General features: G+C 47.7%; 1 protein-coding gene across 1 annotated transcript; it reads left to right on the forward strand.

The window, feature by feature from the left end:
• The first annotated feature begins 1,507 nt into the window (after window positions 1–1,507).
• Window positions 1,508–13,181, forward strand: LOC101984573 (serine protease 55). The gene is made up of 5 exons (XM_005355524.3): window positions 1,508–1,562; window positions 5,476–5,668; window positions 9,329–9,576; window positions 11,556–11,698; window positions 12,836–13,181. Exons 1-5 carry the CDS (start codon window positions 1,508–1,510, stop codon window positions 13,160–13,162), a joined length of 966 nt encoding a protein of 321 aa, XP_005355581.1. The 3' UTR covers window positions 13,163–13,181.
• Window positions 13,182–15,050: the final 1,869 nt, after the last annotated feature.

The following is a 15,050-nucleotide window of genomic DNA, read 5'->3' on the forward strand; positions in this document are numbered from 1 at the left end:
TTGTCAGGCGTGGTGGTACCCATCTTCAATCCCATTTCTCAGGAGGCAGAGGCAGATAAACATCTGTGAACTCAAGGCTAATCTGGACTGAATTAAGAGTTTCAGGGTAGCCAGGGTTGTATAGCAAGACTCTGCCTCAAAAAAAAAAAATCTTGACTGAACATTTCACAAACTATCTTCAATGTTTTTCAAGGTTGATAAACATTTTTATTGTATAATCTTCAGTGCGGAGAATGCAACTTCATGTTTTTTTTTTTTTTTAAAAATGGCAGGACAGGTCTTTTCAGAAAACCATCAAAAACTCTGCCTTAACCCCAAGCCGAAATTCACTGAACGATCCGTCAAACTCAATAACTTAAACAGCAATTTTTAAAAAGTCAAATACTCTAGCCCAATACCATGCAAAGATATCCTAATTCAGTACTGATATGCAGAGGAACAAAGGCAGGGAAATATCAAAGTTCTCAGTTCACCATCATGAAACTGTTTCTGTGAGAGCTGAAGACTGTAGGTGCTATAAGTACACGCAGTCCATGACACGCTGTAGCCTTGAAGTTAATGCTGTGAAGCGTGGCACACACCATGCAAAACATACATGTCATGTGTTGAAAACCACAGACATGGCTACCTCCCTCAGGGCCACATAGACAAGCTCTGCCAGAAAGACTTCCTATCACTCTTCCTTTTATTTTCATTCAGTCATGTGACCTCCCCCCCCACTCCGCCTGGGGTCATGACCCTCAGGTTAAGAAGCTATGGTTTATTGAGACTGTACTCTACGGGACTGTGTAGTTTCCATCTGTGGGACTGGGTCCCATGGCTCTGCTCCCTGGGACATAGAGAGCTGATGGAGATTTCCTATGTTGTGGACATGGGTGGTAGGTGTATCAGGGTTTTTCAGAGAAATGTAACCAATAGAATACATGTGTATCAAAAATGAATACATGTGTATCAAAACTGGGACTTCTTAGATTGACACAGGGTGGACTGTGTAGTCCAACAATGGCTATCAGTATGCCTAAGAGGCTGAGAATCTGGTACCTATTTAGTTGACAAGAATGTCTGTCTCAGCAAAGCTCATCTAGTGCCCAGCCTAGCGGCCAGTTTGCAAGCCTTGCCTGACTTTTATAGGTATACCACAATGTGGTAGGCTCCCCAGAAAGAGAAGTTCATGAACCTTAAGAAGAAACAGTTACAATGGGACCAAACACAAAGCCTCTGAAGAGGGCTGTGTGGTAAGGATAGGAAATCAGGCCAACTGTAAGGGCCGTTCCAAGGGGGAAAGTCTTCAAGAGTGAAGTTGCTCCAAGGGGAAAGTCTTCAGGAGTGAAGTCCTGGGTGAGGCATCACAGAAAGACAATGACTTGAGAAGAGTCTTTGTGACTTTGTGTGAGGTCTCAACACAGCCATTGTGACATCAATAGCCTGGCAGCTTAAGGAATCTGAGCAGCCAGCTGGCACCATGGACTCAGCCTCCTAACCTCCAGCACATAGCCCAGCCAGGGCCATGATCCTGCCCTCCATTCTGCTGCTTGTTGCCCACACCCTGGGGGCAAATATTGGTACGTGGACTTCTCTCCCTCTGGCCAGAGCTGCTGACCCAAGTAGGGCCAGCCTGGAAACCTGCTTTCTTCACCTTCCTTCATCCTACCATCCTATGTGGTGAGCATTAAGGACAAAGGAAACAGTGGACATGTCCCATGAGTTAGCTAACAGGCCACCAGGAGGTCACCTCCAAGAGCACAGACCCCTCACCCATCCCTTTTAGGGGATACCTGTCTAATTTTGGAGTTTCCAAGTTTTAGCTTGGAAAATTAAAATTCTACCTCACCAATACCAATGAATGAGGAAGTTCCCAGAGCTTGGGCCAGGAAGTAGTCAAGTGACTGAACTCCCCGCCCCCATTTCTACACTTAAATACTCTGACAAAAACCACTTAAGGGAGAAAGGGCTTCTTCTGGTTCACAGTTCAAGGGTGCATAGTCCATCGTGGGTGGGAAGCCGAGGGGATGGGAACTTGGGGCAGTTGGTCATATCACACCTGCAGAGAGAAACCCAAGAGCAGTGAGAGCATGCTGCTAACTAATCCCCATTCTCCTCCTAGACAATCCAGGTTTATTTTACAACTTCAGGGTTGGGAAAGTTAGCCCAAAGCCACAACCACAGGGACACAACGTTGACTTGCACCAGTCTGAGCAACACCCAGACTTTCTTCGGGTGCTCTTCACACTGCCTTTGAGCAGAGACAACCTGTCTCCCCAGCCTTCAGAGTGGCCTGGGAACACTCCATGGAATAAGGCACGGGACACCATTGGCAGAACTTGTCCCTCCAGAGTCCAATGGGAAAAGGCTCCAAGCCGTTCAAATGACTCCTCACCGTGGGAGCTGCTGACATTGCCTTCAGGCTTTGTGTTCTGGCTGCTTCCATGTGGGGTGTTCCCAGGACCAAAGATGTGGAGAGTGGGATTTGTCTGCCAGTCCCATGGGGACTTCGGTGCAAAATGGTTCTGAGAAGTCCTGAATCAACTGTGGCTGGAAGACTGTGCTCTGTGCCAAGCACTTCGAGGTACACTTCAAATATCATCATCACATCTGAGCCACGTGCTAGCCTGATGGATGGAGTGCTTCAGACCAGTTTAGGGATGAGATAAGAGAGGAGATAAGCAAGGCTAAGGAGTGTCTCCTCGAGTCATTGGACAAGGCGATCACAAACCAGCCTCTGCTGTCTGCAACTAGGGTCCTAGCGAGTTCTGTAGCTGCAGCAGAGAGAGGCCTGGTGTCGACACTCACTAGTCAGCCGAGCCCCTCTCTGGGGTTAGCCTGGTACATTGGCTCCCACACCTGCACATTCAAATTTGTAATAAGATAAATCACATAAGGCTCAAGTAGGATTTTTCGATGTTATTACATTTTACTTTAGTGTGTATGTGTTTGTGGTGTGGTGTATGGTGTGTCTCATAGCACTCATGTGGAGGTCAGAGAGCAGCTGTCGGAATCAGCTGCCTCCTTATACCACTTAGTTCCCCTGGGGTGGAACTCAGATAAGAAGGCTCGGCAACAGTGGCTTTACCCACCGAGCCTTCTCACTGACCCCATCAAATCTGATTTTTATCCTGATCTTTTCATTTACATTTATATCACAAGTACCTCCCCCACATCATTAGAAACTCCCCACGAGCCTCATTTTCACAGCTGAGAAATAGTTCAGGGCACAAATACCATGACACCAGCTTGTCTCCCATCTGTAGCTATTATGAAACCCCCAGAAGGGCCATCTTCCAGTAGGCAGATTTTTCCCCTTAAGACACTAGCATAGAATCCTTCGGTCAGAGAATCGAGTCCATTGATTGTTGAGTGCATCTCTCACAGGTATGGCCCATCCTCGAGACACAGCATCACCAAGACATGTATGCTGCTTTCTCCACTTGGAGCTGGCATTCTGGGATCAGTGGCAGACAGGTGCACTCCACAATCATTGAAACACAATGGCGACACCTGAGGCTGCATAGACAACAAGGTTGGCCAGGGCAGAGGTCAGGCCAGAGGAGCTGTCACTGAAGAAGTGATTCTTAGGGGGAAGCCCAAACAACGAGAGCAAGCTGGCAGTCAAGGCACAAACATTCCAGGCAGAGTGCTGAGAAGCGGGTGGCCTGGCTTTGGTCAGGCCGCCTGACTAGGCTGCATGCCCTTAGATGAGTTACTTAGCCTGTGTCTGGGGTAGCACGACTTCAGGGTGATCATGAAAACTGTGAGTTTTATCTTCCTACAGCACCTAGAACAGTGTCAGATACAAGGTGAGCGCCGCGAGCGTGTTTGGTGAACAAAAAGCACAGTGAGGCCCAAAGCTCCGAAGAAAATATCTATGTATTGCAGACAGCTTAAGGCTCTGGAGAAGAGCCGCTGAAGCCAGGCTTCCTTTCACGGGCCAGTAGTTGTCATCTCTGTCCCCAGACGCCGAGTGACACAACTGTTCTACACGGACCAGATGACAATAATGAAGGCTCCTAGTGGGTCCTGGCACTTTTCATGTCTTCTTGGGGGTCCTGTGAACCTCTTCCTTACCCAGGACTTTGTCACATCAACACAGGCTAAGAGGTTTAAGTCACACCAATTTCTTCTCACTGGTCTATAGGGTAGAAGTGCAGTGTGGGGATCCCAGGGTGAAGGCAACGGTGGATGGGGCCGTGCCCTGTCTGAGCACTACGGGAGCACTGCCCCTGCCTGTGTGCTGACGTTGAGTGGCTTGTCCGGGCCTCTGCTTCCTTCACTGAGCCGGCTCTGTAGTATCTCTCTCTCTGCATTGACTCTTCCTTCTGTGTGTGTGTGTGTGTGTGTGTGTGTGTGTGTGTGTGTGTGTGCGTGCGCGCGCGCTTGTATGTTCGGGACAGCACACACGTGTATGCACATGTGTGTAAAGGCCATGAACAAACTCAAGTGTTGTTCCTCAGGCACTGTCCACCTTGTCTTTTGTGACAGGGTGTCATCACTGGCCTAGAATTCACCGAATAGGTGGGGCTGGCTGGCCAGTGAAGCCCCAGGGTTATGCCTATCTTTGTCTCCCCAGCATTGATGTTATAAACACACTACCATACCTGGACTTTTTTTTACATGGGTTCTAGGGGCTCCAACTTAGGACTCTGTGCTTGCGTGGTGAGAGCTTTGCCAACCTGGCTGTCTCCCTACCCCTGCCTCTCTTTTCTTCAGGGCCTTTATGGTGACAAGACCATGCCGCTAGCCATTTGAGGGTCAGCAGACTAATTTCACCCTCCAAATCTCTGTTGCTTTGGCAGGGGAGATATTTGCCAGTCCTGTGTCATAGCTACTAGACCTGGTGTGTCCCTCTAGTCATATTTTTCTCCCCATGCTACGCACCCCCCCTCCCCCCGTGTCTGTGCTCTGTGCGCTGGCACCCAGTTAGAGAGCCTCGGGCTAGGGGGCTGGAGGTTAAAATACACAGATACACACAGACAGAGAGACAGCGACAGGTGTCATTTTTGAATTCCCCAAAAATGCCCCCTTTATTGTGCAGATTATATAGAGATAGCCACGCCCCAGCCAAACCCACCTGAAACCACTCTCCTGCCATCAGGAACTCCTGAAGGTCACGTGCTCAGTGCAGCTGTGGCCACTCAGATCAGGGGATTACAAGAAATTCAGGATCTGGGGTCTCACTGCTCCCAACATCCCCACGCCGGAGGTGGCCTTTGAAAGTGTCTTCTTCCAGGTTCACTGTGCAGAAGCAGGCTTGGTAAAGCCGCCAGCCTGAGACCCCATGAAGAATGTAGACAGAGCCAACACCTTCACCCCCACCTCATCCAGAGCCATGGGCTCCTTCCTATCCTATCACAGTGGGGAAACCTTGGTGTCCTGGCCTCAGAACATCCCCAGGGATTTCTCCCCACAAGCTAGACCCAGCCTGTCCTGACGGAGGCTGACGGAGGATCTATTTTTCCCTTTGGTTTTCCCTCCCTGCAGAATGTGGTACGAGACCCCTGTATGACAGCAGAACTCGACACTCCAGGATCATAGGAGGGCAGGAGGCTGAGGTGGGTGAGTTTCCATGGCAGGTGAGCATTCAAGAAAAGAGACATCATTTCTGTGGTGGCTCCATTCTCAGCGAGTGGTGGATCATCACCGTGGCTCACTGCTTTTATGATGATGAGATTTCGTAAGTATTGAGGGCCCAGGTTGTCCAGGGGTGGCACATTCTCAGCCACAATCAGGCTGTGAGAGGGATCCTAGTACAATTACTTCCTGGGCAGACAAAAATGACTCCCTTCCTCCCCAGTATCAGTTTGGATATTGAAGCAAGTGACCAGAGACAGTGCCTGAGGTTACCCCTGTCCCTTTTAGGGACACCTGCAGCTGACAGAGTCAGATGGCTTGGCCCCTTATCTCTCCTAAGACATTCAAGTGCTTCTAGAAGGAAGTATTAACACTTCCCATCTGGCCTATTTGGCTGTCTGTTGCCCCCTTCTTGGTTCTTATGGAGACTGATTTGTCCTAGGCCATCAGTGGGCACCTAGGATTGCTTGGCAACTACCCACGCACCCAGGTCTTTACCTGGACTTTTCTTCGATACTAATTCAATGACCTCTAAAAGGAGGTAAAAGAAACCATTATGTTGTAGATAGAAAAATTAAGTTTTGATAAATGTATATAGCTTGCCCAAGTGCATACCCAGTAGACAAAGGCAGGAAGGAAAGTCTGGCTTTTGCCTTCACCTCGTTTAGAAAGCTTAAGAAAACTGCAGAAAAAGGAGGCATAGCCTGTAATCCCAACACTGGAAACCCAAGGCAAGAGGAACACTCACTTGAGGCCAGGTAGGGCAGCTAAGTGAGAGAAGCCTTGTCTCAAAATAATAAATTAAGATACAGAATGGGATGTGGGATGGCACAGCGGACATGTTTTTGCCAAACATGTTTGATCTCATGGGTTCTATCTCCAGACCCACCCAAGCATGCTAGCTCCTGCTCTTGAAGGAGACTTGGAGACTGGTTGGGAGAGCTAAAGAGACCCTGGCCATCTCACCTGACTATTGCTTTGCTCAGCAAGTTCTTTCTGTGTGGTCAGTGGAAGCTCCAGGAGAAACTCTGGTCCTCATTTCTAAATGGTCGGCGGATGTAATGACATCAACAGTGATTGCTGATTTGTGTGACAGCACCTTGCCACTCTGACAGCTGGTTTGCTCTATGGCAACCGGTCCTTTGGGGGTGTCTTAGTTAGGGTTACTCTCGCTGTGATGAAACACTGCAATCAAAAGCAACTTGGGGAGGAAAAGGTTTATCTTACCCTTCCACATCATAGTCCATCACTGAAGGAAGTCAGGACAGGAACTCAAACAGGGCTGGATCTGGAGGCAGTAGCTGATGCAGAAGCCATGGAGGAGTGCAGCTTACTGGCTTGCTCCTCATGGCTTGCTCAACCTGCTTTCTTACAGAACCTAACACCAACCCAGAGATGACACCACCTATAATGGGCTTGTCAATAATTAAGAAAATGCTTTGTAGGCTTGCCTACAGCCTGATCTTATGAAAGCATTTCTTAATTGGGGTTCCTGCCTCTGGATGACTTTTCCTTGTTATTAAGTTGACATAAAACTAGGCAGCAAATTGGGGGGTGGGGAATCTTCAGAGAACCCATAACCGAAATCTGTTTCTGCTCTGTTACACACTGCTATCTCATTCAGGTCTGGAAACCCGAAGCTCACAAGTCTACTCCCTGTGTTACTGTCTGAATGTGCCATGTCACTCGTAGGTTTATGTGTTTGAACACTTGGTCTCCAGGCTGTAGTGTTGTATTGGGAGGTTGGGGAACCTTTAGGAGATTGGAGAGTAAATGGAAGAAGTATGTCACTGGGTGGTGGACCTTGATAACTCAGCCCAGTTCCAGCCACGGTCTCATCTGCTCCTGTTTAATACAAATATAAGCACATAGCCTCACCCACTCATGCCATGCCTCCTCTGTCATAGTGGACCAAATTGTTTTTTAATTAATTTCATTGAGCTATACATTTTTCTCTGCTCCCCTCCCTTCCTTTCCCCTCCTTTTAAACCCTCTCCCATGGTCCCCACTTACCAATTTACTCAGACGATCTTGTCTTTTTCTACTTTCCATGTAGATTATATCCATGTATGTCTCTCTTAGGGTCCTCAGTGTTGTCTAGGTTCTCTGGGATTGTGAATTGTAGGCTGGTTTTCTTTGATTTATGTCTAAAAGTCACTTATGAGTGAGTACATGTGATATTTGTCTTTCTGGATCTGGGTTACCTCACTCAATATGATGTTTTCTAGATCTATCCATTTGCCTGCAAATTTCAAGATGCCATTATATTTTTCTGCTGTGTAGTACTCCATTGTGTAAATTTACCACATTTTCCTTATCCATTCTTGAGTCAAGGGGCAATTAGGTTGTTTCCAGGTTTTGGCTATGATAAACAATGCTTCTATGAACATAGTTGAGCACATGTCCTTGTGGCATGATCGAGCATCCTTTGACATATACCAAAAAGTGGTATTGCTGTGTCTTGAGGAAGGCTGTTTCCCAATTTTCTGAGAAATTGCCATTCTGATATCCAAAGGGACTGAACCAGCTTGCACTCCCACCAGCAATACAGGAGTGTTTCCTTTACCCCACATACTCTCCAGCATAAGTTATCATCAGTGTTTTTGATCTTGGCCATTCTTACAGGTGTAAGATGGAATCTCAGAGTTGTTTTGACTTGCATTTCTCTGATGGCTAAGGATGTTGAGCATTTCCTTAAGTGTTTTTTAGTCATTTTAGATTCCTCTGTTGAGAGTTCTCTGTTTAGGTCTGTAATCCATTTTTTTTTTTTTTGAGATAGGGTTTCTCTGTGGCTTTGGAGCCTGTCCTGGAACTAGCTCTGTAGAGCAGGCTGGTCTCGAACTCACAGAGATCCGCCTGCCTCTGTCTCCCGAGTGCTGGGATTAAAGGCATGAGCCACCATCGCCCGGCAAGGATTATTTGTTCCTTTAATGACAAATTTCTTGAGTTCTTTGTATATTTTGGAGATCAGACCTCTGTCTGATGTGGGGTTGGTGAAGAGCTTTTCCCATTCTGTAGGCTGTCATTTTGTTGACCGTGTCCTTTGCTTTACATTACAGCTTTTCAGTTTCAGGAGGTCCTATTAATTGTTTCTCTCAGTGTCTGTGCTACTGAGGTTATATTTAGGAAATGGTCTCCTGTGCCAATGCATTCAAGTGTACTCCCCACTTTCTCTTCTATGAGGTTCAGTATGGTTGGCTTTCTGTTGAGGTCTTTGATCCATTTGGACTTGAGTTTGTGTATGGTGATAGATATGGATCTATTTTCATTCTTCCACATGTTGATATCCAGTTATGCCAGTATTATTTGTTAAATATGTTTCCTTTTTCCATGCATGATATTTTTTGCATCTTTGTCAAAAATCAGATGTTTGTAGGTGTGTGGATTAATATCTGGGTCTTCTATTCAGTTCCATTGGTCCTCCTGTCTGTTTTTATGCCAATGCGAGGCTGTTTGCAGTACTGTAGCTCTGTAGTAGAGTTTGAAGTCAGGGATTGTGATCCAAATCTTAAACTGAGACCAAATCAGCTTCCCCTCTCATAGTTTCTTGTCAAATACTTGATCACAACAACAAGGAAAGTAGATAACATGCTCTTTCTGCATTCATTCAGGCTTTAAACCTGCTGAGCAGCTGCCCCAGTAGGACAAGGCCTTGAAGGCCTCTAGGACTAAAATGGGTGAAGAGGCTTTGGACCCCTTGACTTCTGTTCATTCAGGCTTCCTTTCTTCTTCTTCTTCCTTCCCTCTTGTTCTGTGTCCCCAGCCCGAAAGAACTGACTGTCAAAGTGGGAACTAATGACTTAGCTGCCTCGCCCGTGGAAATACAGGTGGCCAACATAATCCGCCACAAAAACTTTAAAAGAATCAACATGGACAATGATATTGCCTTGTTGCTGCTGGCCAGCCCTATCCATTTCAATGACCTGACAGTGCCCATCTGCCTGCCTCTCCATCCTGCCCCTTCCAGCTGGCATGAATGTTGGGTGGCAGGATGGGGCATAATCAACTCAGGTATGTGACTGCCCAGGGCCTCGTGGGAACCACGGGATCTGGGGGAGGTGTGAGATAGGACACAGAAGATGAGAAGGTGGTGGAGAGGCTTTCAGTGAAGGAAATCTCCACAGCCTCAGCTCTTGGGAGCCTTGGCTCATTCTCCTCTGGGTGCTAGAGAGATGCTGTGGCTGAGATGCCAGCTCTGGACCAATCCCTGGGTGTGGTCAGCCGACACAGAGTGGTCCTCTCTGTTTAATGGGATTTCAACCACCATAGTTGTCCAAAGGCTCCTGTGTTCTTCCTTAGTTCTTACATAGTAATGTCTCCTACCTGGTTCCTATAGGTTTTCATGATGCGCAACCCCGGGCTAGGCTTCTAATGCTACTCAAGTGTTGCCCAGCCACTCTTAGAAGTTAATGTTATCATTTGCGACAGGTCAGGCTGTTACTTAGAATAGGAAACATGTGGAGCAGGAATGTGTGAGGAAATCCCCACTTGACTGTCCCTGTAAGAACCCCCCCACCCCCAAAGGCAAGCAGTGAGTAAGAGATCGGAACCACACAGCCTACAGCTGAAGCAAGCCTCAGGCCCACAAATGCCTCCCATGAACTGAGCCTGGAATTTGGCTTCTCTCAGTAGCTTAGCAGAGGGAGACAGGTAGATCATGGCTGCTGGTTCCAGATAAGACTTAGAAGCAGGGAAGGGGAAACAAGGTGACCTACAAGGTTAAAGCCCCCTGGGAGGGAGGCAGGTATGAATTTCTGTGGTGAGAGTTGAGACATTCAGGCAAATTTCTGCTACTGGAGGCCAAGACGCTAGTTCCTGTCACCCCTTCTGTTCTAAAAATTTTTGTGTGGGACCAAAATATCTCCCAGAAACATGTGAGAAGGAAAGGGTTATTTTGTCTCAGGGTTTCAGGAATCTTGGTCCATTTTGGGGGGGAAGGCTGGGCACAGCAGCTCTGAGCCCAGGGGTGATAGGTAGCATGGGGCACAGGCTATTCACACTCCCATAAGCCCAGGGAGCAGAGAACAGGACAGAACCAGGAAGCAAGAATCACCTTCAAAGGCCTGGTCGGAGAAACCTACTTCTGTCAGCTAGGCCCAGCCCCATAAATGTTCCACAGCCTCCAAACTCAGCCCCATCTGCTGAGAAACAAATGTTCAGAACATGGTCTATTCAGAGAGACAGTTCAGATTTAAACTGTGCACCTCCTAAAGATTCATCCAGGAGCTAGAGATGGTTCAGTGGGTAAGTTACATACCGCTCTTGCGGGGTGAGGGGTGGGGAGGAGGGTTGAGTTCAGTTCCCAGCACCTGTCTTGGGAGGTTCACAACTGCCTGGAACTTCAGCTCTGGGGGATCTGTTGCCCTCTTCTGGCCCCTGTGGGCACTCACTCTCTTGTGCTTGTACACACACAGATACAGATACACATGTACATACATACATACATACACACACACATATATAACATATAACACACAAACACACACACATATATATGTATATATACATGCACACACACACACATTTATGTTTAGATCTTTGCAAAAGACAATACAGCCAATCTATCAGTGCTGGAAATCATAATCATAATTTTTTTCACTATGATACAACCAGAGTCGGTGACTAGGAATGGAGGGCTGTACTCACGCAATAAACGATAGGGATAGGAGTTTCAGGAAACACTAATGTGTTTCCTGGGGTTGTCAAATCTTGGAGCTGGGTGGAGATGGTCCGGAAGAGGACTCAGGTTCTAAATGAGAGGAGGCAGGAGGCAGGGTTAAGTAGAACAGCTTAGGTGATGATAGATAAAGTTCAGGTATAGGTTAGCAGAAGGCTGTGGATACTGAGTCTATGATTAGCATGAAGGAGAGTGTTTTGGGCTGGTGCAGGAGGGTATGTGGCTCTCTCCGGGCCAAACCAGCTTCATTGTTTGCATAAGGAACCCCCCCCCCACCTGGTGGCTTTCCCAAAGTGCTTTCTCTCTATGGCAGCTGACAAATTCTCTATGACAACCGACCTGATGAAGGTGCCAATGCGTATTACAGACTGGAAGGAATGCACGGAGGTGTTTCCAGTGCTGACCAACAACATGCTGTGTGCTGCGTATGATAACGAGAGCTATGATGCCTGCCAGGTAACGAGGGGCAGCGGCCCCTCCCTCAACCTGCAACCCGTAGGTGTTTTCCTTGCAAGAGTGTCTCCCTCCCCTGAATAGATTAAGATTCTAGACTGCAGGCTCCGGAAAGGGCTCAGTCAGCAAAGCAAGCATGATGGCCTGAGTGTGGTCCCCCAAACCCATGGAAAACAAGTCAGATATGGCCACATACACTTGTATTCTCAGCATGGAGAAGGTAAGAGACTCCCTGGAATTCTCAGGCCAGCCAACCTAACAAGCAACTCCAGGCTACTGAGAGAAAGACCTAACTCAAAGCAAAACAAACAAACAAAACCAAGCAAAATAAACTGAAACCAAAACAAAAAGTCCAGCAGTAGTTAGTGGACGTGACATCTGAGAGACTAGAGCTGAAGTTGTTCTCTGTCCTCTGCACACGCGCGAACCTATGCGTACACTCAGAAGTACGTATATGCACACACATGCACATGTATGCACACACACACACACGGTCTGAAAAACACATAGACATGAGGGCCTTGAGCCACAGGGACTTAGAGTCTTTGAGTGAAGGCTGTGTACACAGTAAGCCCTGACACTGTTGATGCCCAACTGGGGGTCAGTATGCAACAAGTTCACAGATGATTTCAGGTCTTCAGGGACACTAAGTCCACAGGACTCCACTACCCTTCCCACCTGTCTCTGCCTCTCTGGCACTGGGGTTGCAGACTTAGGCCACCATGCCTCGCTTTCTTAACGTAGGATCTGGGAGTCGAAGTCGTGTCCTGACACAGCCCTCCCCACGCTGTGTGTGTGCTTTCTTCTCTGCCCTTTCCAGAGCCTGCTTTGAAAAATCTCACATCCCTGAACCACTTTTCCTTCTGCCCATCTTTTGGACCCTCTCTGGAGTTTCTTTCTCATCGAGCCCTCTTTCCTGGACCCTGCACACTGCTGCCCTTAGATGTTGCCCCCTATGACTCCATAAGGTACTCGTGAGCAGGGCATCTCTCCCACGGGGCCAGGATGGAGTAGTTACCTTGGTCAGTGGTAACAAAATTTATTTGACAAATTTGAGTAGGCGAAGTCAATGGAGCCATGCCTGGCCTCAATGGACAACTTGAAGTGGGCTTAATATTGCGCTATGTTCTCTGCCCACAGGGAGACAGTGGGGGACCGCTTGTCTGCAACGCAGAGCCTGGCAGTAGGTGGTACCAGGTGGGCATCATCAGCTGGGGCAGGAGCTGTGGACAAAAAGGCTCCCCAGGAATATACACCGTGCTGTCGAACTATACCCAGTGGATTGAGAAAATAGCCCAGGTAGAGGGGAAGCCCCTGGATACTGAACATTGGAAGGTCTCTGTCAAGAAGAAAGTCAGAAATCACAGCCAATTCTCCAAATGTCCAGCATTGAGCTATCCCCAAAGTTGGCTTCTGCCTTATCTTCTGTCCTGTGTGTTACTCAGAGACCTGTCCAACTGGGAATAAAGAGATGCAGTCTCTAACCCCTGGCATGTATGAGAGACTGTGCTTTGGGGCTGGCTACAAATCTGAGCTGACATCGAGAAGCTTGGGGTGAGGACAGAAAGAAGAGGACCCCAAAGATAGGCTAGAGCCCTGGTTCAGGGACTGAATGCAGATATAGCCAGATGGAATATACTAGTGACAGCTCACTCTGGTGAACCTGGTTCTCACTCTTGGTCACCTGTCAGGTTCAAGGTAACTTCTGGTGGGAGGGACCTTCTCTAGCTAGAACAAATCTCTAGATTTGTTCAGATAGCAACTGTGAGACTTTTCATTCTGAAGTCCCTTCCTACCCATCATCTTTGGAGGCTGGAGAAATAGCTCAACCATGAAACGTGAACCCATGTGAGTTTGTTAAAAGATCTCAAGAATTTATTTAGTTATAAAGTGGGGATAAACACTGGTACAGAATAGATTAGACGCCACCACGATCCAGCTGCTGTTGTCTGCAGTTCTGTCTAGGGGAGCTGGGGTTTAGCCACCCAAGGGAGAAAGGGAGAGAACATGACTCCTCCTCCTGGGTTTTTAAGTGGTCATAGACTCAGGTAAGACCATGCCCTAAGGATTGCTTCCCAAAGGTCTTTGGCTAAATGGATCGAAATCCCACAAAATTTCCCCCCTTTTTTTTCTAAATAAGAAGGTTCTAATCCTAACACAAAACTACAATGAGAACAACTATCAAGTATTGTGCAGAAGAAAGGAAAGGTAATAACATAAGCAAAGCTGAAGCTACAACCAACAAGAACAACATCAAGCAAGAAACGCATTCTAAATATCCAAGCCATAGGTAATTGGCAAATTGCAGAGATTGTTCCAATAGCCGTCCTGTCCTGGAAAGTCTAAGTCTTGTACCTAAAATGTCTTTACTGAGATAAGGGAGGATAGTAACTATGACTATCTAACCTTTAACCCCATCAAAGACCTGAGATTGCTGGAGCCCACAATACTGTACACTGAATGCACAGCTGACAGACTAGTAGGCAGATCCACGGGAAGTGTATACGTCCACGTGGAACGACCTGTTTTGCAGAGCTGTGGGAACACTTGTCTTTTAGAAAAGTCGCTGTTGTATCTGTGGAAACCTTGTGAAGCCATGATTCTTCCCTTTGAAATTGAATTCATTCCCAAAACACTCAGCAGTGTGACTTTTGCACGGGCAACAAAGTGACCCTGCTCTATTCCTCCACACCACGAGGGCTTGGAGCAATGGCATTTACTCCTTGTTCACATTCGTTAATCGAAATCCCTGAATGTGGATGGCGCAGTTCCCAGTGCTGGAGGCCTGTCTGAGTAAAAAGGAGGGTGAGCTGAGCGCCGGCATCCATTGCTGCTTCCTCACAGGGGATGTCATGTGACCAGCTGCCCCCCTGCTCCCCCTGCCCCGTGCCTGGTCGCCGTAATAACTGTGCCCTTTAACTCTGAGCCAGAATAAAGCCTCCCTAAGCCGCTTTCTGTTAGATCTTCTGTACCAACGCAGGGGTCTTTAAAAACGCCATTAAGGTGAAATGAGGTCACGAAGGAGACCAAGTCCAGTGTGGCTCTTGTCCTTAAAGAGGAAATCTGGCCCCAGACAGGGACAGAGGGGGAGGAGTGAATTTGCAGGTGAAGCCCCAATTTAAGAGTTTGGGATGAATTATGACCCCCAAGGTCATCCCCCAGCCTGGCTGCCCAGCTGACTGGCAGCAAGAGGATGGTGCTGAGAACTGAGGATTCTCTAGACCATAGGCTCATGGCACCATTCCCTTTGCCCACACTGCATTGTCACCATCCCCAAAACATGTCGTTGTGATGGTCTCTTGGCCTCTCAGGTGTTCAGGAGAGAAAGCATGGGACAACTATTTTTTTTTTTTTT

Source organism: Microtus ochrogaster, chromosome 17, assembly GCF_000317375.1.
Source record: "Microtus ochrogaster isolate Prairie Vole_2 chromosome 17, MicOch1.0, whole genome shotgun sequence".
NCBI classification, from domain to species: Eukaryota; Metazoa; Chordata; class Mammalia; order Rodentia; family Cricetidae; genus Microtus; species Microtus ochrogaster.